The sequence below is a fragment of the Kwoniella dejecticola genome, chromosome 8, assembly GCF_000512565.2.
Source record: "Kwoniella dejecticola CBS 10117 chromosome 8, complete sequence".
NCBI classification, from domain to species: domain Eukaryota; kingdom Fungi; phylum Basidiomycota; class Tremellomycetes; order Tremellales; family Cryptococcaceae; genus Kwoniella; species Kwoniella dejecticola.
In genome coordinates this window covers 1255831-1277232 of record NC_089308.1, presented here as the reverse complement: position 1 = coordinate 1277232, position 21402 = coordinate 1255831, and the positions used below count along the sequence as shown (strand labels likewise).

The 21402-nt window shown below is 48.0% G+C and overlaps 7 protein-coding genes across 7 annotated transcripts; 3 read left to right on the top strand and 4 right to left on the bottom strand.

Moving 5' to 3' along the window:
• Positions 1-115: 115 nt before the first annotated feature.
• I303_106759 (uncharacterized protein) lies at positions 116-4223 on the bottom strand (the record flags this gene model as incomplete). Its single annotated transcript, XM_065969432.1, has 23 exons — positions 116-313; positions 391-611; positions 686-1070; positions 1135-1218; positions 1276-1441; positions 1497-1522; positions 1579-1671; positions 1725-1780; positions 1842-1881; positions 1929-1962; positions 2024-2119; positions 2171-2381; positions 2436-2502; positions 2555-2604; positions 2663-2882; positions 2957-3041; positions 3100-3149; positions 3217-3294; positions 3348-3483; positions 3538-3558; positions 3613-3662; positions 3732-3955; positions 4037-4223. The coding sequence occupies 23 exons, from the start codon at positions 4221-4223 to the stop codon at positions 116-118; spliced, it is 2778 nt and encodes a 925-aa protein (XP_065825504.1).
• A 1115-nt stretch (positions 4224-5338) lies between these two features.
• Positions 5339-7491, bottom strand: I303_106758 (uncharacterized protein; the record flags this gene model as incomplete). Its single annotated transcript, XM_065969431.1, has 6 exons — positions 5339-6025; positions 6110-6317; positions 6410-6828; positions 6891-6985; positions 7037-7257; positions 7322-7491. The coding sequence occupies 6 exons, from the start codon at positions 7489-7491 to the stop codon at positions 5339-5341; spliced, it is 1800 nt and encodes a 599-aa protein (XP_065825503.1).
• Positions 7492-7815: 324 nt separating this feature from the next.
• Positions 7816-10420, top strand: I303_106757 (uncharacterized protein; the record flags this gene model as incomplete). The annotated part of the gene is made up of 8 exons (XM_018411857.1): positions 7816-8098; positions 8187-8314; positions 8387-8878; positions 8948-9022; positions 9078-9120; positions 9188-9711; positions 9813-10023; positions 10197-10420. 8 exons carry the CDS (start codon positions 7816-7818, stop codon positions 10418-10420), a joined length of 1980 nt encoding a protein of 659 aa, XP_018259058.1.
• Positions 10421-11097: 677 nt separating this feature from the next.
• On the bottom strand, positions 11098-13123 carry I303_106756 (uncharacterized protein; the record flags this gene model as incomplete). The annotated part of the gene is made up of 4 exons (XM_018411858.1): positions 11098-11253; positions 11405-11706; positions 11843-12232; positions 12376-13123. 4 exons carry the CDS (start codon positions 13121-13123, stop codon positions 11098-11100), a joined length of 1596 nt encoding a protein of 531 aa, XP_018259059.1.
• A 451-nt stretch (positions 13124-13574) lies between these two features.
• On the top strand, positions 13575-14255 carry I303_106755 (uncharacterized protein; the record flags this gene model as incomplete). Its single annotated transcript, XM_065969430.1, has 4 exons — positions 13575-13605; positions 13669-13756; positions 13938-14037; positions 14151-14255. The coding sequence occupies 4 exons, from the start codon at positions 13575-13577 to the stop codon at positions 14253-14255; spliced, it is 324 nt and encodes a 107-aa protein (XP_065825502.1).
• Positions 14256-14414: 159 nt separating this feature from the next.
• I303_106754 (uncharacterized protein) lies at positions 14415-16173 on the bottom strand (the record flags this gene model as incomplete). Its single annotated transcript, XM_018411860.1, has 6 exons — positions 14415-14570; positions 14684-14782; positions 14853-15075; positions 15195-15802; positions 15882-15944; positions 16036-16173. 6 exons carry the CDS (start codon positions 16171-16173, stop codon positions 14415-14417), a joined length of 1287 nt encoding a protein of 428 aa, XP_018259061.1.
• Positions 16174-16774: 601 nt separating this feature from the next.
• On the top strand, positions 16775-21145 carry I303_106753 (uncharacterized protein; the record flags this gene model as incomplete). The annotated part of the gene is made up of 10 exons (XM_065969429.1): positions 16775-17393; positions 17458-18073; positions 18145-18827; positions 18985-19344; positions 19411-19930; positions 20019-20086; positions 20147-20205; positions 20282-20371; positions 20440-20778; positions 20936-21145. The coding sequence occupies 10 exons, from the start codon at positions 16775-16777 to the stop codon at positions 21143-21145; spliced, it is 3564 nt and encodes a 1187-aa protein (XP_065825501.1).
• Between the last annotated feature and the right edge of the window lie 257 nt (positions 21146-21402).

Sequence of the window (21402 nt, the reverse complement as noted above, 5' to 3'; positions counted from 1 at the left end):
CATTCATTTCTTGTTATCTACAAATCTCAATCTTATATCTGAATCTTCTTTCCAGGCACAACACGACCAGACGAAACGATTATCTGATACTTCACTACAAGCGAGTACGCAATACTCAGAGATTGCCGGGTACTTCGCAAGGCTCCACACTCCAGATACCATCTGCGTAATCCTGGACTGATCGGTCCGAAGAGAAATCACCCATGTTGAAAGCAGTGACGATCGATTTCTTGGTCCACTCAGTCCTGTTATTATCGTACGTCTCGTCCATGAGTTTCTCAGCGGCGAGGTATGATCCGAAATCGTTGGATACCTACTCGCATGAACGTTTCATCAGTCTGCTTGTCCTTCCTTCTGGTATGCCAACAGCCAGTGCCAAAACAGACTTACCAAGTAGTAATCGTGCTCGTACACAGTCTTCAAGAGGGAGTCGTACGTGGACCCTTCGCCAAATGTACCGCTTTCGACAGCTTTGAAAACCTCTGCCAATTCGGAGGATCGCTGTTCGAGGGGTGTAGGTTGGTACGAGTTGGTGAATCGTACACCCTCGACTTGCTCAGTAAGGTGTCCAAAGAGGAAAGATTGATCTTCTCCTGCATCTTCAGCAATTTCTGATGAAACACACATGACAAATCGTAAATTAGCCTTCAATCTTGTACTATCAGATCAATGCCGTTTTACTTACCGACATTCGCGCCATCGACTGTACCAAGCAAAAGAGCACCGTTCAAAGCCAACTTCATATTGGAAGTTCCCGAGGCTTCCGTACCGGCGGTCGAGATCTGGACCGATACATCCGATGCAGGCACAAGCACTTCGGCGATAGAAACACTGTAGTCAGGGATGAAGACGACTTTAAGCAGATCTTCAACATCGGGATCATTGTTGACGACCTTGGCAACATTGTTTATGAGTCGGATGACGAGCTTGGCGACGTAGTATCCAGGGGCAGCTTTACCAGCGAAGATGGAGGTGTGCTTCGTGATCTTCTTTCGCTCTTCAGGTGAAGCCTTCTTGATTCGCAAGTATCGGTAGATGACTGCGAAGAGGTTTAAAGTTTGACGTTTATACTGGTGAAGGGCAATACCATCAGTCTGTAGCCGCAAGTATGCGTCATTGGCTGTTTGGACTCACCTCATGGAGTCGCTTGATCTGGGTCATGAAGATACTCTCAATATCCAGAGTAACACCAAGCTCAGCTTCAACGAGATCGGCGAGCTAGAAGCGAGCGATATGAGCTAAAATTAACGACGCTTCCGGGGGTGATCGGCTCACCCTCTGCTTGTTCTCCAACTTGATGCTAGTAAAGGCTTTTCGGAACTCTTCTCGCTCTGCCATGGGTAAGAGCTGCTTCAAAGCCGTGAGATGAGTGAGCCAGTGGTCGTTACCCAGAGTATGAGTGATGAGGGCAGCAAGTTGAGGGTTACATTGGAGAAGCCATCTATCCCACGCTGTCAGTAGGTGCACATATATCTGCGCAGTCAGGCCTAACGCACCTCCTAGGAGTGATACCATTGGTGACCTGTGGGAAGGAGCATAAGCTATAAGTGGGCGCATTCGAGGTTCGTGTTCACTCACATTGGTGAAGAAGTCTCTGCCCTTGAATTCGACGAAATCCTTGAAGATGGTGGCTTGCAACAATTGACTGTGGAGCTCGGCTACACCGTTGACCTGTATCAAATACGTCAGCTAATAGCCCAACGTTTGCAGCCATCCCAGCTTACCTTGAATGATCCGACAATAGCTAGATAGGCCATTCTAACGTATTTAGGGGTTCCCTCTATCTCGATACTATTAGCTGTCGGCGGCCTCACCTGACCAGAATGAGAGGAAGGACTTACCCTCAATGATACTCATTCGTCTCATTCGATCCATATCGCCCTACAGAAGCGTCAGATGTACTCAAAAAATGGCGAGCGTGGACTTACCGGCCATCTCTTCGCAACAGCTTGCATAAAGTCACTGCGATCATTGTCAGCATAAAATCACTGTTGTTCGGAGATACTGCAGGCACATGACTTACTAGTTGATTCTGTAGATGATCTGCAAGTGTCTGGGCAGGAGACTTTCGAACAGATCAATCTGCCATCTTTCAAGAGCTTCAGGAAGGACAGTGTGGCTGAAGAATCATGTCAGCTGTCGAGCGCAACTTTGAACTGCTTCAGCTCACTTGGTATAGGCGAATACCTTGGTGGTGATCTTCCAAGCATCCTCGTATGAGAGCTCCTCTTCATCGATCAAGATTCTCATCAATTCAGGAATAGCGAGAGTCGGGTGAGTATCGTTCATTTGGATACAAACGTAATCTGGAAGGGCGGACCAGGGTACGTCGAGCTTGGTGAATCTTCTAAGGATATCTTGAAGCGAAGCGCTGACCCAGACTACGGTACACTCTTCGTTAGCTTACCCTTAGTAGATGTGACGGGCAAGCTTACGGTATTGTTGCATGATTCGCAACTTCTTCCCAGCATACATGTTATCGTTGGGGTACAATACTCGAGTCTATAGTGTCAACGTCAGATGCAAAGACTTCTGGCACAAACGATTTGCTTACAATGTTCTCGACTTCACTACTAGCAGCCACACTCGCTTCGTAATTACCGGCTGCGCAGCATTGTTAGCCCTTGACCCTGTGTAGAATGGGTCGTGAATGCTGACTTACCGTTGAAGGAGTTGAGGTCGAAGCCTTGAACAGGTTTAGCACTCCAGAGTCGAATATTGGCGCAGTTCTTCGTGGCAAACCCAGGAATAGGAGTATCGTAGGCTACAGCAAGACACTCCATGCCACCAGTCCAAACTGCCTTATCGGAGTTTGGAACGCTCTCGACACGTCCATAGAATCGGATTGGGTATGCGACATCCAGTCTACCGATCTCCCAAGGCTGCGAAGCAGATCAAATGCCTTATGTCAGCTGGCGCACAGCGGGTAAGTCCCAAGGAGGATAGAATAGCTCACGTTTTCTCGATCGAGCCAGGGATCGGGCGCTTCGAGCTGTTCACCGCTGTTGGAGATAAGCTGCTTGAAGATACCGTAATTGTATCTGCTCCGCAAGTCAGCTATATCACCTACGTCTCACTCCAAAAGGCGACGAAGCTGACCTCAAGCCATAACCCCAACCAGGAATATTGAGCGTGGCCATACTGTCGATCTACAGATGTTCGTCAGGGCTGAATTCAGCATTAAGCTTATCGAGTCAGGAAAAGCTAGTTACTCACGTAACAAGCTGCAAGACGACCAAGACCACCGTTACCCAAACCGGCATCTCTTTCTTCGTTGAGCAGATCTTCGAAGTTCTAAGCGGATTGTTAGCTGTATGAAGATTCAGAGGGGCAAGAGGGCGACTTACGAAACCGAGCTTCTGAGTGGCACCTTCGTAGGTGTTTCGCATTCCCAAGTTGAGCACAGCATTATCAAGCGATCTTCCGATCAACCACTCAATCGACAAGTAGTAGACTCGCTTGGGAGCCTTCTTGGTATGGTGACTGCAAGCAATGATCAGATCAGAGCTGACAAGAGATCAGGGTTACATCACCTACAGAGCTGTCTCGTTCCATCGCCTGCAAGCACGTGTCAGCTGTTACTCCGCATTGCAGTCAGAAAGACTAGCTCACTCAAGAAGTCTGTCTCGAACGGAGAGAGCGGTAGCTTGGTAAGCCGCGATCTACGATTGCGAAACAGACGTCAGCTTCTCTGACACGGAGACTTGGTTATAGTAAACATCATTCCTCACCGCATCCATGTTATAAGCCTGTCTGGCCAAACTAGTCGTAACGTGTCTGACCACCGTGTTGGCTACTTCCTGCTCGTCCTCATGATCAAATTCCAAGTCTTTCAAAGCGGTCTTCCAGGTCTTCTCGTCTCCGATCGGCCACTCGTCCTCCATAGTCACCACGCCCTTCTGAGCGGGGAAATAAGATCCCGTGAGTGATCGAACATGTCCGGGTCTTTCCTTTCCTATAGCACAAGTCCGCTTCCATGTCAGGTACACATCCCAAAAAAACAGGCTTCGCGACAGCTGGGAGAGGTGGAACTCACGCGGTGTGACAACTGGGATACCGATCTGAGTGGTATCTACGGGTTTCAATCCATGCGGATGGCCTGCTGAGACAGAGGATCGTCTTGACATTCCGGGTTGATGGAGACTGGGAGAACGTCCTCCATGAGAAGAGGTTCTTGAGGTCTGCCTCGCGAGAGGCTCGCCATCTGGACCGGTATAGACCATGGTGTCAGCTCATCCAATCGCTTTGAGCTTGGGATCTGGGACTTGGGCAGAAGTTGCGTAAAACAGGAACATAGGACCGGAAAGAAGAGCAAGCGAAAGAGAGGGGCATGAAGGTACAGACGGAGAGAAAACACGTTCGTCATTGAGAGTGTTTCATCGGGCTTGTTTTCAGGCCCGACGTGGGAATGCACAAAGCACAATCAAGTCAAAGCGGAGCGTGGGTTGTCCGAGGACGTTGTTGGGATCTGGCTTCGAGGTGGGTCAAATCGACGTGCGGATTGGTCACATGTGAGACTGAAGGACGGGTGCGAAAGCACTACATCCGTCCGGGGTCTACAGAGGAGGTAATGCCCAAAGACCCGAGCAGGCATACACGATGTACGGTGTCGATAGGTGATATGATGAGCTTACCTGTCCCATTGGCAGCCGTATGTTTCTCTAGATTCTCCTTGGTCAAACCACTCATCTTGACTTGTTGTCTACTTTCTTGACTTGCCTTGCCTTGTACCAGAGCTATGAGCTATGGATACTCGACGACAAGAAAGGGATGCAATCAATAGAAAGAAGATGCGTTGTTGGAGAGAAGATGACCAAGAGAGTACTTGCTTGGCTTGTGTGGATGTGTGGACGTGTGGACGTGATGGGTGGGAAACTTATCGTCATAACCTGATCTACGGTACGTCTCGGCTTATAAGAACCGATAACTTGCCACGTGGTACATAAACAACACGAAATGCTCCGACGTTCCTAATCAAGGGTAACTTCACCATGCAGATTACGGATGCCTCATCAAATACATGGCGCTGACTTTATGTGGCATACATGGATGCACACATGAACGTTCGAAGCTGGCGCCGGCCCAGCAGCGACAGACACGAATGACTCGATTGTGAGTGGTGATCAACGTGTAGATCATATGAACGGTAGGCTCGTATGCTAGGATCAGGCTCACAGATCGCCCTTGTTGGCTAGCTACGACCAAGCTTAATAAAGACTGAATGCCGTAAATGACGATCCCTCATATGCTGTTGGCCCCGCTCTGATGTCGAAGATGCATTGGTGACCCGCATCTGATCATTGTACAGTACATACGTGTATACAACGAGATTCAAGCACTACAATACATCTTGTAACACCTTTCTCACTTGATATGTGACGTTCGCGACCACACCCTCCTTGTTGGCCCATCCCCGGAGGACGACACCCCACCATTTACCCCAACAAGCTTCATTCCCTCCAGCCTTGAATCCATATTTCGCTATCCCTATACCAAGAACAATCACTCCAACAGCCACCATAATATTGACTTTACTCCTCGGTCTCCTTATCCTGACTCTTCTCTTCTCTTTGACTATTTCTTCCTCTTCTTCCTCCTCGTCCTCCGATACTTGCCCAGCACCAGGTCTGACAACTTCAACATCGATCATATCCAACATCTTCTGCGACGTCCAATCTTCATTCGCCTCCTGAGCATAAGTGTGGACCACACTACCTTCGCCCATGATTTCTTTCCCTTTGATCACATCTCCGTCCCATGGGTGTTTGACCATCAGCGTATCAGTAAGCTCGAACAATTCGCTGAGTCTGATAGGTCTATACGGGTTGATCGAGTCATCTTGTAGATCTTCTATATTCGGTGGAGAAAGGGTGGTGATCGGTGGTGGATCAGGCTCTGATGGCGTATCAGGATATAGAGGAGGCAAGCGGACAAAGAGAGGATGAAGTAAAGTAGGATCTTCCTCATATTCTGAGCCGAGTTGATGGGCGATCTCGAGCATTTGCGGTTTTTTCAATATCAGTATCTGCAAGAAGCACGAATGCGATCGATGAGCGCACAATCCTCCAGTATAAGTGGAAACCCACAAGGCGTTACTCTTAGCACTCACTGAAGCAGCTAAATAGACAGCTGAGATAGGATTTCTGGCTAACAAGAAATCGAACATCCGTTGCAACGGCACCAAATCGTCACAATCATGCGAAAATAGCGTGAGCACCCATGATAAGGCGAAGAACGGTAAAGTAGGTACGGGTGAGATTTTGGCTGAGAATCTTGATAATTCAGGATCCGCCGCTTTCAATATACGTTTCAGTATCCTAATATATACCACGACATTATCAGTATATCTGTCGTCATTACCCTTCATAGCGCATGCAGGAATAAACCAACAATACAGAAATAAACCAACCTGAGAAGCCCCATCATACCTTCCATCCCTGAGCCCATAGCATCTCTCACCCTATTCAGACTGATCATCTCGGCACACCGTCTCAACTCCCGCCATTCTAGCGTATCTCGACTGATAGAACCATATGTCGGCGGTGGTGATTTCTCATCTGTCGGCCCTCTATTATCGTGTAAGCTGTCGAGAACTTCTTGCTCTTTCTTGGTCGCTTGCTTTGACTCGTGCGGCAACTTCTCGTCGGCTGTGTCGTATTCTGTTGGGCGTTGCTCATCGTTCTCGGCGGTGGTCGAGAGAGGCTCGGGAGTATGTTGATTACGTCTATCTTTCCGTATCCGCGTCCTCGAAGACGACCTTGACCTCGGTGGCGTAGTTCTTAGCGGTATGAAAGTCAAGTACAAGACCGATAGGATATCGTGGTACCCCTATAAACAGGCGTCAGCGTAGACTCGTCACGGCTTCGGGCGAGATCGCGTGGACTACACACTTGGAAGTAGCTCAGAGCCGGGGATCGCCTTAAGACGCCTACTATCAGGTCGTTCAAATCATTTTGCAGCTCAAGCTTATGTTGTGAAGGTATGCCTGAGGATGCCAATTCAGCTTTTCCCAGAATATACTTCTTGGTGAACATACCTTTAGGGTAAGTCACAAAAGACCTATCGGTATCTAGCTTGACCTGTCGTTCATTCGGATGTGCCTTGAGCTCAGATGGGCCAGCCTCATTGCTTGCCAATCCGCATCCATCTCCTACGTCTGAAGAGGTATACTCCGTTTTGTCAATGTCCGCATCAGGTGCAATCTCCGCTGGCTTGGCCTCCGATACTGCTAAGCGCTGAGTGCGGAGCAAAGTTGACCTATGAGTAGTCCGAAAGATAAATCAAGCTTCCAGGCTGATCTTGGGGTAATGGAATAGCTTACCAAGCTTTCTTTCTCACTTCGTTCCCGCCAAATCCCCCGGGCAAAGCAGATATCTTCCGGAGAGCTTCATGATCCCCAGCCTCGATGGCTTTCTTGGTCCAGCTTTCCCTTATCACGACCCAGTCCTTCACGTTGTCCAATTCGACCGAGATGGGTCGTTTCTCTTCCATAGCTGACTGAGTACCGCCGAGGCAAGGGAAGATGAGTTAGCAACAGACTCAAAGGAAATGTACAACGCAAACGTTTAATTCTTAAGCTTTGCTTTCTACCAGTGTCGTGTATCGCGCATAGCCGGTGACGGGTTACGTAATCTAATCGACGGGTTTTACCTGAACCGGGTCCGATTACGCAGTGACCCTCACAGTGAGTGACGTTTCAGACCAAATCAATCACTTTCTCAACTACTTATACATTCTTGATCAGATCATCTTTGAGAAGCATTCACATTCCCTGGAGCTGATATATCTTCAGGAAGCTCAAGAATCTAATTCAAGATGTTCAACGCTCCTCGTCGTATGGGAGGAGGCGGATCTATCTCGTCTTCGGCTTTTCTGACTTCTCCAGGGATGTCCAGTTCAACGTATAACGATCCATTAGCTTTCACCGTCCCCGCTCCGGGAGTTAGCGGTGGATTTGGCGACCTCGATCCTTGGTCAGCTGTTCCTTCTCCAGCTCGTTCCGGTACACCCAGAGAAAGTATAGAAGATCCTAGAGAAAGGGAGATACAGCCAGCTCCTTCGTCTTCGGGGAGTCGAGATGGTCTGAATGGGTTAATCAGTAAGTAGACTTACCTGAATCTGATCACATGTCTCACAGAGGCTCATGCCTTCGTTGAGCTGATCTGAGATTGGGACCATGATCATAGATGATCCGCCAGCGATCTACGTCTCGCTCTTTGATCAACTTGACGTTTCCAGCACGGGGAGTGTATCGCTCGCTTCTGTTCATCGACTACTGGCTACGTCCAGATTACCTGCTTTAGCAGTTGAGAAGGTAAGTCTGGTTGTTCCGAACCCGATCCTGAAAATTGCTGACAATCATCACAATCTCGCACCATTTCTATAGATAATCAATCTAACATCCCGGGACAAATCATCTTTGGCACGGCAAGAGTTCTTCTGTGCATTAGCCTTAGTAGCCCTCGCTCAATCCTCTTCACCGGATGACGAAATCACCATAGAAAGGCTATCAGCGTCCATACCAAATCTCCCTCTTCCTGACCTCAAACCCGCATCGCCATCTCACGACCATCATGCACTGTCACCTCCTTCGAATGGGTATGACGTCCCCCATCAATCCGTGACCGCTTCAACATCTACAGGATTCGATGCATGGGACTCTACGCCTCATACAAACGCAAATGGATTCTCGGACTCGCATCAGCCAGGCGGCGGACACGTATCGAGTGGATACAGTGCGAATGGAAGTGCCTTCAGATCGGATGGTGTACTAGATGAAAGTCAATTGGGTTATTGGAAAAGGCTTGAACATGTGGAAGTGGCTTTGATAACGGAGAAAGAAGGGTGGTTTCTGCAAAAATACAGGGTCGAATCAGATGTTCGTGTCTCATTCAGCTGAGACGTGCAGTATGTCGGCTCGCATCAGCTGATGACATTTGCCACGCAGAAACGTTCGGCTGGCGCTGTCTCGCGGCGGTATAGCGATTTCGTATGGTTGCTTGACTGTCTTGTTAAGCGATACGTGAGTCCAGTCTTCTTGAATGATATCGTATCGTTGTGCTGATACTTCTGAATAGCCATTCCGATTACTACCGTCACTACCGCCGAAGCGTATAGGGCGTGAGTCAGGCCGCTGTTGGCATTGCCTCTCAAACACAACCGCTGATTTTGTTCTTTCTGTGTACAGCCGACGCATCCTTCCTCGAAGCCCGTCGCAAAGCATTGAAGCGATTCATCAACTTCCTAGTAAATCATCCAGTGATGAAAGACGACGGAGCTTTAAACGTATTTTTGACAGAATCATCATTCGAAGCTTGGAGAAAGCGCACAAAGGTATCAACGGATGAAGAATCGTCCAGCAAGAAGCTGAACTCCGCACAGGAAATGGCAATTCCAAGTGATCTAGATGAGAAGCTCGGTATCCTGAAAGACAACCTCCCCTCGATTCTCGGATCATATCAGAAACTAGTCCTCCTCTCCGAGAAATCACTCGCACGCCTGATCAACCATTCGGCGGATTCCAGTAGACTTGCCCTCAGTGTGAATAGCGTCAGTGAATCGCTCAATAAGAGTTGCTTCAAATGTTCGACGTACCATAACGGGGAGATCAGTGTGACTGGGGATAGCTGTTCGCTCTGTCAGGGAGTCAGTAAAGGCTTGTTGGATGTTGGGGAGAGCTGGACCAGGATTGCTGAAGAGACGGAAAAGAGGGTGAGCTATCTTTTCTGGTCGGACGGATCTTCCGATTGTGTTTTCAATCATTCCGATAGCTTGAACCCGAAAGAAGGCTGACAAGCGGGTCATGAAATTAGGTCGCGATCATAACGAATCATATTGAGTCGCTCAAATACACTAGAGATCTATACTTGGCATTCAGAGACCTGTTTCTCCGCCACGAGAAATTATCTAAAGACAATGTCGATGCACTGCGCAAAAAAGTAGAAGGGCGAAATAAGAAGATTGAGGGGTTGAAGAATGCCGCTAAGCCGGGTTGGGAGGTTGAAGTCGATAAGCTTGTTGCTGGTGAGTTTCTGGGTTCATGATTTCGCGTGCAATCCGTGATAGACCAGATTATCCGATTGATGAGAAGAAGGTAGATCAATGATGGGGAAAGGGGAAAGGGGAAAGAGGAAAGGAGGCTGATTGATTTTGATCATATCACTTCCCAAACACGATACCGCATCATCGCAATACAGCTTCCGACCAAGACTCCTCGACGATCAACACCCTCTTATCGCGAAGGGTATTTATCAGAGCGTGCATGTGGCACGAACTATCCGTCGTCTTTCATTCGCGTCAGGCTGCGCAGACCACACTGGGCTGGAGGGAATTCACGAATTATCAGATCGAGGGTGTCCAGAGGCTGCAGAGTGTTTGGGAGGGTCTGAAAGAGCGTTTAGAGGGTATGCCGATTGAGTAATTTAGCTTGTTGAGTCGGTGATTGGTTGTTTTGGTGATTTGTTTTGTGACTCTGTTGGTGTATGTTGGTTTGTTCTGTTGGTTGAAGTAGAGCACGAGTAAGCTTGTTGTATGTTCACATTCTCAAATGCCGATGCCGATGTCAGATTTAGACTCTTCCAGAGCAAAATGGTGTCCCCCTTGATTTGATACTTTGATACATATACATAATGCATTATCGAACGTACAAACTTACACGCACAACCTTGCATGCACGAGATAACAGCCAGCCTAGCTGAGGACTACTTCAATATCTATCTAGTAGCGTAGTATGTTGTCCAAGAGGAGAAGGACAGGTCACAAGTTGCATGAACATCTCGATGACTACCTTGACAGAGATACCAAGCAAAAAAAAAAAAAAACTTTAAAGGAAACCATAGAATTCGTCACACACTCATAAATTACTACTTCAACCTGATCTTTCATTTGTCGCGCGTGACCATCACTTCACACTTCACCTTGTGTTCGTTCGTGCTCTTGTCCTTCAATGAGGATGAGGATATATAGAGAACATGAAACTGACCTAACAAACAAAACAAGACAGAAGAAAACGAAGCGAAGCGAAAGCGTCGGTCTAATGAGAATTTCCTTCGAAAGTACCGTGCTGTTCAGCGATATCGTCGAATACACCGATCAGGATTAATCTGATTTCTTCTCGGTCGAACTTGCGTCAGACACTTCTTTTTGTCCCTGTCCTTGCGCTTGAGTTTGAGCCTGATTCGCCTGTTCTACTAAAGCAGTCACAGCTGCTGCAGTCGGAGCCGAAGGTTTAAGGCCCATCCTAGTGGCTACGTACTATCGAAGTCAAGCCAAAATCAAAGTTAGAGTCAATATCAGCAACGATTCTTTCGGTTCAATCAAGTTGCAGATGTCTTCTGCTCGAGTCCGAAGTCTGCAAGCCGCAATCGGCAATCGGCAATCTGCAGTCCGTATGTTATAAACTCACATCTTGCGCAATAACCTCCACGCTAGTTCTCAGAATCTCGACGAGACGCTCTTCGACCCACTCGGATTTCTCATACTCCACCTCCATCCAATCGGCAGGCGAAGGTTGCGAGACGGTAGTGAAGCTCAGCGAGTGCGCTGGGTCGTGTAATGTCAATAAGAAATAAAGGTGTTTCGTGGGGGTCGACCCGTCTGAACTAGATGTCGATGTGGAATTGTGGATGGGTGGTTCGGGGTACGGAAGAGGAGCGAGGAGTGGTTGCAGATGCAGGAATATTGGGACTGTCGTCACTGGGACTTGGGCTGGTATTATCCATTTCAAGAAATCAGCCTCAACATGATGCTACTACCATGCCGGACAGATCACATGATATTTAAAGTGAAAAGTGGAAAGCGCGGTCAGGCGGATGGATATGCGATGCGATAATCAAACACTCACCGTTCGGAGCAACATTCCTTCCCTTCGGATTCTCCTCCTCTCGCTTCTTGACACCTTGTATCTCAGCTTTCGCATTTTCCCAAGCCTTGTCCCACCCTTCTACCGGATTGATACTCCTTCCCTCGCCCTCACTATCAGCGTCACCTGCATTCTCCTGCGGTCCTCCTTTCTCGCCGGTGGGAGGTGGAGACCAGACAATGATCAATTCTCCCGATTCAGTCTGCTCCAGAATCCTGACCCATGCTCTGTAGATCACACCCTCCACACCCGAGTACCCGATCATCGGGTGCGTCAACCATAGTTCTAGGGTCTCATGAGCTGAAATAGGCGGTGCTACCGTATCGAGAATCGAAGTCAGGGTCGATGTTGTCGTATTGACCAGATCTTGTCCTGTGTGAGATCATCGTCAGATCATGCGTGAGTGAATACCAGGTCAGCTTCGCGCTCTTGATGCATATACTACATGTCACATTTTCCACGGTTCCCTCGGACCATAGGCGCTATTGTAGGATAGGACCGCACATTTGACTCACTCAACTTCTCCAGATCAACACCTTTGACAATCCCACCCAACCTCTCTTCCGCGCCTTTTCTCAACTTGTTCAAATCGACATTGGGAACATTCACACCTTTCACACCCAGATTCTCCAGCTGGTGCGTCACTCCCTGTACACCCTCTTGACGGACTTTCTTATACTGCTCATCCGCCACTTTCTGGGCCTGCTGTAAAGCGCTGGTCGCAGATGACCAGAAAGACGATACGCCCCATCCTCCTGAGTTGGGGGACGTATTTGGGCTCGTAGAAGAAGGTACATTGATCGGTTGTTGTTGTTGTTGTGGATCTTGAACTGCATTCACTGGACCTGCAGCTGAAGCTGATGTGACATGGGCATGGGCAAGAGCAGGATTCGAAGGAGTAGAGGATCTAGAGAGGGGTTTGTTCGTATTGGAGCTTAATGATTTTGATTTCTGATTAATTTGAGCTTGGAGGAAATCCAAGGCCTTTTGAGCTTCTTCATCCCCTTCCCCTTCCCCTTTTGAATCAGTCTTTATATTTGTGTTTGTGTTCGTGTTTGAAGAAGTGGATTTTCGAGTACTATCAGAAGATCCCCTGGGAGTAACCTCGACTCCTCCGGGAACAGCAGATGCGGATGTACCTTTTGGAGCGGTTGATGAATTTGGAGAGGAGGTGGACTCAGGAGTAGGCTCATCGAGGTTATCGAGGTTCGATAGGAAGTCTAAAGCTTCTTCGGCTTTGGTTTTCTTTCCTTTGGGCGGCATCTTGACTTGATACTTGAGTCTAATTAGTTTGTCTCGAGAGTATTACTGATACTGATAAACGCTCTCGTTCTAAGTCATAAGTCGGGTATGAGGATAGCTGTATATGAATAGGTGTAATTTATCACTTGCTGGGAATGTATCATGTATCCACCACGTTGATTCACGTCACGCGTACTACTGCTCTTGCTCAACCGGTTATCCATGCATCCAAGCACCTCTCAGTTCGTCACACCTTGGCCACCCAGTCGCGCGCCTCAGCCTGCATGACGGAGACGTGCCTATCTCTCCCTGGTCAGCATCGGATCGGGGCACGGTGTTATATTCGGATCTAGAAATCAGCTCCGGGCATAACAGGTTATGACGGACGAAGTGAGTCTTGGTAGTTGATCCGACACATAAATCGACCCGCGTTGCTCTTTCATACATCGACAACAAGCCGTAAACTGACGAAATGACCAATCCTCTATATGCCGTGGCAGACTGTCAGTATCCAAAGCCTTTGACACCACCGTTGATCTGATAGGCTCATTGTATACTGACATCAGTCTGCCTCATCCCGATGGGTCTACCTCAACCCTCCGTCGGGCCTGAGATAGCGGAAGTTCAAAGGGTGCTGGAGAAATCAGGATTAGAGTACAAAGTATGTAGGCATATGACAACCCACACCACACAAAACATGTCATCGCAGATCTACAAGCTCACAGCTTGTTTGTCTAATTAACGTCTCTAGCTCCAGTGAGTCATCGATTTCTCAATTGTTTCCCGAATGCGCCAAAGAAATCCATACTCACTCCCATATGCTATATCGGAATAGCGGATACGGCACGAACGTAGAAGGACCATGGGATGATGTCTGCCGAGTGATAGGTGAATGTCATCAGGCGGTACATGCTTTAGGATGCCAACGGATAGCTGTGAGTTCTGATTTCATAAAATCTAATCAGACCCAAGGCATCCTTTCCGTCGCTCGTCTCTCACTCAGACAATTTATGTTTTTACTGATGCCTTCGATTTGGTATAATCAAAGACGGACGTCAGGATAGGTACCCGGACAGATAAATCAATCACTTCAGGAGGCAACGACGGGAAAGTCCAGCGAGTCGTGGATATACTAGCCAAAGAAAAGCAATAGAGCTTGATTGCACCATCGTGCATCGCCAAGGGGTACCATGCACCGTAGTAATCGTGATATGATACATCACATCTGGTAGTTCCCACCATCCGGTCTCTTGTGTTTGCCCACCTGAATCATGAACACCAAGAGAAAATCTTTGATGCTAGTACAAGTCTTTTACTGCTTACTCCCTTCCTCCTCGCCGTCCACTAACCAAGCCGCGAAATTGTCCAGCCGCTCTCTTTCCTCCTTGTCCGCTTCTTCGTCATCGCCAAATGACGTTCCTCCAGATTTGCGGAACCGCTCTTTGCCCGTGAAGATCCCAGCATATATCTGCGAGAGTAGCGTATCACGGCGTAACGCACAATCAGTGAATCAGCTTGCTCCTAACTGCTTACTGGATTTTTCGTTTGGTACGATAACGTAGAGAAGCTGATTCGACTTACCACACGACCATCAAAATACCTGTTATTCATCTTCATCACGCAAGCCTGAGCAGAGACCGCATCTTTGAATTTCACAGTCATCACCCCGTCTTCTTCTTTCTGCTCGCATTCAAACATCAGTAAGCTCGTCTTCGGTACAGTGACCCGCCCGACTAGACAGCCAACTCACATCATACAGGACCACACTTGTCACCGTACCCAGAATTTCCGCTTCTTCCCTTACTTCCTCTTTCAATTCCAGCAGTAATCCCGGATCTTTGTTCAGGTCTTCTAGCGTGAACATCCCTTTGAGGACTACTACTCGGTTAAACCTATTCGATAGTGGCGGAGGGGCACCTCCAGCGGGAGCTAGTGGGTCGTCTGAATCATCATCCGAGTGCCAAGCGATTTTGCTATCACGATCCAGAATGACAGAAATATCAGCGATCAATCCTCAATCACACTTGAGCCGCACAATCGCAAGGCACAGTCGCACAATGGCGTAGTCTAGTCTCATCGATCTCATACTCACTTTTGCATAGTTTTTATCCTCTTTGACATTTTCTGCTTCTCCTCATGAGTCAATTTCTTCTTCTTCTCCGCCCTTCCGTACGCATGGTCCGCACTATCCTTCTTCTCCTCTTTATCCGTCGGTGCCGGATGCTCTTTATCTTTCGGCGTGTACTCAGCGACTTTCACCCTCATATTCCCATATCCACTGCCCAGCTCCAACTCCGTGTCATCTAAGAGGGTTATCGCTAGATCCACACTGCCTTCTTTGAAGTACATGATCAGTGCTTCCCCCTTGAATCTCCCCTCATCATCATAATACAACTTTATACGCGGTTCCCCTTCGTCATCTATCAAGAGCACACCCGCCTTCTGGAATACGCTTGCCAGGACGTCGATCGTCGTGTTCGGCGGTAAGTTGGTCACCCATACTGCTGTCTTCTTGGGAGCAGATTGTTGCTGTTGCTGCTGTGATTGTTGGTCCCCACCACCGGAAGTTGATGTGGACGGACCACCGTTGTTGTTGATGCTGTTGTTGGTATTCAAGGTATTGGAGGTATAGTCTTTCTCGCCCTTCTTACGCTTCTTATTCCGTTTCTCATCTCGAGCTACTACAGCGTTGGCGGGAGTCTACCATCATTTTGATTCGGATATGAGTATGTCGTGTACTTGCATAAAAATAATGACGTCTAAATTGCGATTGACTCACACTCTCATCGACTCCTTGAACGGAATAAGCAGCCTGTTGAGCTTTCCACAACTCCTCGTCGATCTATTCCCATACATGCCGGTCGATTAGCAAAGTACAATTCATACAGAAGTGACTGAGGTGTAATGTCTGGAAGTAGCTCGACGATACGTACCAAAGGTATCCAAGCTTGTCCAGTCCACTCGTATTCGGTCCCATCGTCATCTTCGTACTGCCATTTCCCAGCGGTCTTATCGAAATGAACTCGGGGATCTTCCTCGAATTTGCCCGGTATAGGAGCGTTGGCGGGCATGTTGAGCTTGTCTTTTGCTGATGCGAGCTTTCACTTCCTGCTTGATTCAGTGTGCAGTATCCCCTGCAAAGATTGACTGCATGAAGTAGTGACTTTGCTTCTACGACAAAGGACAAATAGTTGTGCACTACTGAAGCCCACACGTCATTATGGATGATCACGTGTTTTTGATCCCGCGATCAGGTGGAAGATAGATCTACTCAACCAGAGATCCCTTCGCAGCTATCAATTAAAACATTCCAGTCGTCAAATATCCACCTTCTTTGCTCACGTTCCGACCTCGCACCTGATACATCTCGAGAGGAGAGATGTAAGATAGGTAAGGGACCTCAACAGTCTCTGGTCAAATACAAAACCCCTCAAAAATCTACTTTGAGCACATACAAACATTAATTAAAAACACACTGTATTCCAGCTATCCGACACGATTATCGACGACGCGCGAAATATCTCCCCGAGCACTCCAGTAAATAGAGTATACACCAGAATTCACAGAACCGGTCCGCATAACACAACAAATTGATATACCCTCTGAGACTAGTCATCTAGCTTGCCGCTTCAAGGAAACGTTGGTGTTAGCCAAGTTGATTGATCGTTCAAGATGCATAGACTAGTCAAAGCCCGTTCGCAGCATTTCGCTTCTTCACCCCGCAAAACAGCTACCCCCTTGATCACCAAACACACCTTAGTCAACGGTAAACATCCACCGAAGAGGCGTAGACTAGGCTCGGAGGCTTTTGTGATATCAAGACCAGTCATAATGTCCGAAAGTAATAATGACGACGAAGACGAGGATGAAGTATTATTCTCGGACAACGACGAACCCCTGCAAGTGGGTGAAAGCTCGAATTCGAATTCGAATTCGAATTCAAGGAGGATACTACCCTTAAGCTCGGAAGTAGGCCAACAAACCATAAATAAAACCCACGGCCAAAGTCAGAAAACCCAAATCAATGGGAGTAGAAGTAAGTCTACAGCACGAAAAAGTACAGGTAGTAGGTCAAAGGGGAAAGGTAAAGCCAAGGTCGAGTATCCGAACGGCAATGATGTATTCGGTCATTCTAGACGGATTACGGACGGTGAGGAAGAAGAGTATGGAGGTTCCTCCACGAGTCCGAAGAAGCGGAAAAGATCACATGTCGATGTGGATTCAAGCGTTGATTCCGGAAGCTGGATCGAGATGGATGAAGATGAACAAGAACCTGAATTTATAGCCGAGAGTGAGTTGGGTCTCTTGATTAGCTTCTTATGATGCGCTGACCTCATGGAATGAATTGTGTATAGGCGATCAACATCTGATTGATTCGGCGCCAGCATACGCTTTACACAGGTTACGGAAAGCCGAATTGATCAGATTATGGAAAGTTGCTGGAATGTGGAACGAAGAGGACGATGTCGGCTCCGTCCATTCGGTAGACGAAGACGGCGATGCTGGTTTGGGCAAGAAAGATCTCGTTGACGGGCTGATCTCAGCTCGGAAACCCTTCGACCGTCTGATTTCCCCATTACCGACTTCGTCGCCGAGTCGATCGTCCCCGCGCCGGAAAGCTACAAACGATTCCTTGGCAGATGTCAAGCAGCTTCGTTCGTCCACCTCGTCATCACAGCATTCGCCCTCAACATCGCCTTCCTCACATGAACGACCAGTCCGAGGTCGACTCGTTAAGGTCAACGACGTGGATGCTACTCCCAAAGCGATACCTCGTACGAGATCAAAAGTCAGGTTGGCGGAAACTACCTTGATCCGCACTGCGCCTCGTCGAACCAAAGACCGAAGGAAATCCATGGCGAAGAATGGTTTTCGCGGGAGAAGCAAGAGCATGGGAACGAACGAGGACAAAGGCGACAAGAAAGCTAGATTTGGCGATGATGTGAAAAGCCCAGCCAAGGGGCTGATAGAGTACGTTAACGGATTCCTGAATCAAGCACTTCTTATTGTAAATAAGGCTAACTCATTAGTGTCTTCCGCAGACGTCGGACAAGGCGCTCTTCAACGTTGTCATCCGCATACACAACCACAGATACATCTCAAGATGGCAATTCTCCTCCGCCTCGTCAAACTCCACGACGAAGAAAGTCAGCCCCATCCCGCGGCACCACTCCCGCTCGCCGATCGCAACAGTCGAGATCAAACTCCAAATCCATCGCCACTGCAGCGAAGAGACAGGTCAACGGTCATAGTCACAGTCATCACACCGACGCACCAGTCGTAGAAGAATCGGAAGATGATGAGCCGACACCTCTCGTGAATCGCCTGCGGCCTCGAACTGGTTCCAGCTATGCTAAAGAGATGTCTAGCGAGGTGGAAGCTGATGACGAAGAGAATGAGGCGGGAGAAGATGAGGATAACGTCACTGTGCAAGAAGAAGACGATCAGGAAGAGGAGGACAGCACGGAAGCCGAAGATTCTCCTGGCCCTTCAAGAAGATTAAGGAGTCGTGATAAACTCATAGACTCTGATATATCCATGACGATCGCTTCTCAGGGAAATAGAAGTAAGAAGTCTTTGCCTGCCAGAGGAGCCAAGAGGAAAGCGATCGAAGCTTTGAAAGGGGGCGAGAGCGACACGGAGGTAGACATGGATGTTGATGAGGAGGCTGTACTTTCGCCTGAGGAGATTGATGATGATGAACTTGGCGGAAATGAGGATGAAGGTGAGTCAATACATCGCTTAAACATCTATCCGATGCTGACAATTACATTGCATTCCCTGCGTCTTCTCCACGCTCTCTCTCGATGATCCAACTTCGCCCACTATTGCCCCATTCACTTCTGTTTCATCCTATGCTCTGAACGCGCTCATTGCCCCAGAAACCGGAAATCGGACACGCTCACATCAACCTGAACCATCGACCCCCCCTCGTCGGCTTACGCGTCGGTCATCTCGTCATTCCTCGGTCATCATCATTTCGGATGACGAAGAAACGGCTGAACCTCCAGAATCCGATCTCACGGTCACGCCTGATTCTCCGTCCCGTCAACCTGAAGACGATATCATGGCTACTCCCGGTCAAACACACACCACTCGATCTGGAAGAGCATTTGGAGTGATGCAGAGTCGGAAGAAGAGGTTGAGGCAAGAAGCGAGAGATGATCCCGATATGGAGGTGGATGAGGACGATGAAGAGGAAGAGGAAGACGAGGAAACGGAAGATGAATCTTTCGAAGCTGGTAAGTCGGCTCATAATACCGAAAAAATGTCTCTGCATCCCGGCTAAGTATGTTGTGTGGATTTAGATATCGACCTTACCGATGCTACCATAACCTCCTTGACTCGACTACTGCGGGATGAGCTCGTGCAGATGTGCGAGTCCCGCGGCATCGAGGTTGGAGGTACCAAGCCTCAATTAGCCAAGGCTCTGCTGGAATGGCGAGATGAGCAGAACGGTGATGCTCAAGAGACACGTGCATCTGACTCCACATCATCTCAAGGAACAGCGAAACCAACTTCTTCCGCAGGTCAATCACCTTCAAAGAAATCGAAGTCCAAATCGAAATCGAAATCGAAATCAAAGAAGATCATTCACGCGATCGGCTCAAACGTACATGTACCTGGAAAGACTACTCCGGTGTTGCTGAGGGATCATATACACGCGACGGACCCTGCTACTCCACCTATATCGGACGAATCGAACAAGCCTGCTCAATCTGAAGCTGAGCTGAATTTGGATTTGCAAGAATTGGGTCTGGAAGATAGTATCATCAAGCCTTCACAGCTTGTTAAATTGGAGAAGATCGGTAGTGGTGGATTCAAGGAGTAAGTTGCTCCCAGCTGAAGTAAAGCAAACGAGACGAAACGAGATCAGTCTGGTGATGCGAGCTGATCGATTGATTGTTATTCTCAGTGTGTTTGTTGGCAAGTTGAGAGGGCGAAAAGTTGCTATCTCCGAATTCAGGGGACACCTTTCAGAGAGTGAGCTGTTCCTGAGCTTCGCACTAAATGGGATGTAGCTGATGTACAATTGTAATTTAGTGGATATTCGAGAACTCAAATTGCTTGCCGAGTTTAGTCATCCGAATATCGTTCGATTTGTGAGCAGTTCTATCCGTTTTGGTATTGGTGTCTGGTAGGCAGGCTAGGCCAACTGACAGCTCATGATATAAACAGCGCGGTATTTGCATACCCGAAGACTCCACCCATGTCCCATGCATGCTAGTCAGCGAATTATGTGAGAATGGCGATTTATTCGATTACATTGTGAGTTGATGAAATGTTTGCCTTCATTTGATAATCACTGATCAACATTGAATATTTGTTCCACTTAGCGGAATGTCCCTTGTCCATCATTACGCCGGGTATTAAACCTCATGCTAGACATTGCGCGCGGTCTCGAATACTTGCACACTAGAAAACCGTCAATCATTCATCGTGATTGCAAATCCTCGAATATCCTGATCAACCGATCCGGTCAAGCGAAAGTGGGCGATTTCGGTCTGGCCAGAGTGAAAAATTCGACTCGGTCGATGATCCGTTCTTTGGTCGGTACGGTCAATTGGCAAGCTCCCGAATTGTGGCACCCCCATCCGAGGTACGACTATAAAGTCGACGTGTTCAGTGCGGGCATGGTTTATTGGGAGATGATGTCTGGTTGGACGGGTGATAAGGTGGGTTCTGGCGGTTCCTCGTATTTTGACTTTGGCTCTGGCTTTTACTTGAAATCCAAAGCTAAATAGAAGAGAGTGGTGGAGATTGATTGACTGAATCTGACCTGATGGTTGATTATTGATAAATGATGACTGACGATTGTGCTGTGACATGCAGAAATACCCCTGGGAAGGCCACAATGAACATTACATCTACGATGCCGTAGGCGCCAAACACAAACGACCGTCCGTCAGTGGACTGAGAAAGCATTGGGGGGACGAACCTGTTAATCTGATGGAGAGGATGTGGCATCAAGATCCGGCTGAGAGACCGACTATGACGGACGTCGTAGCTGATTTAGAAAGTCTGATTGCTGAGCTCCGATAAACGTAAATTGGCTCGTGGTGTGCTCAGTGTTTGTATCGATCGATATTTTTCCCCTGCTTGCTCTCCTACTCTCCAATGTTTTACACTTTCCACGCACACATTCATAACCACATTCACGGTATATCATTTTACTTCACATTATTTCACACCACTTTACAACACAGTACATCACATCACTTCGCGCAACTACAAGATTCATATTCATTCTGCATATACTAGTAAAGCTCATTTTCACATTTTCCCCACTGTGTTATTGA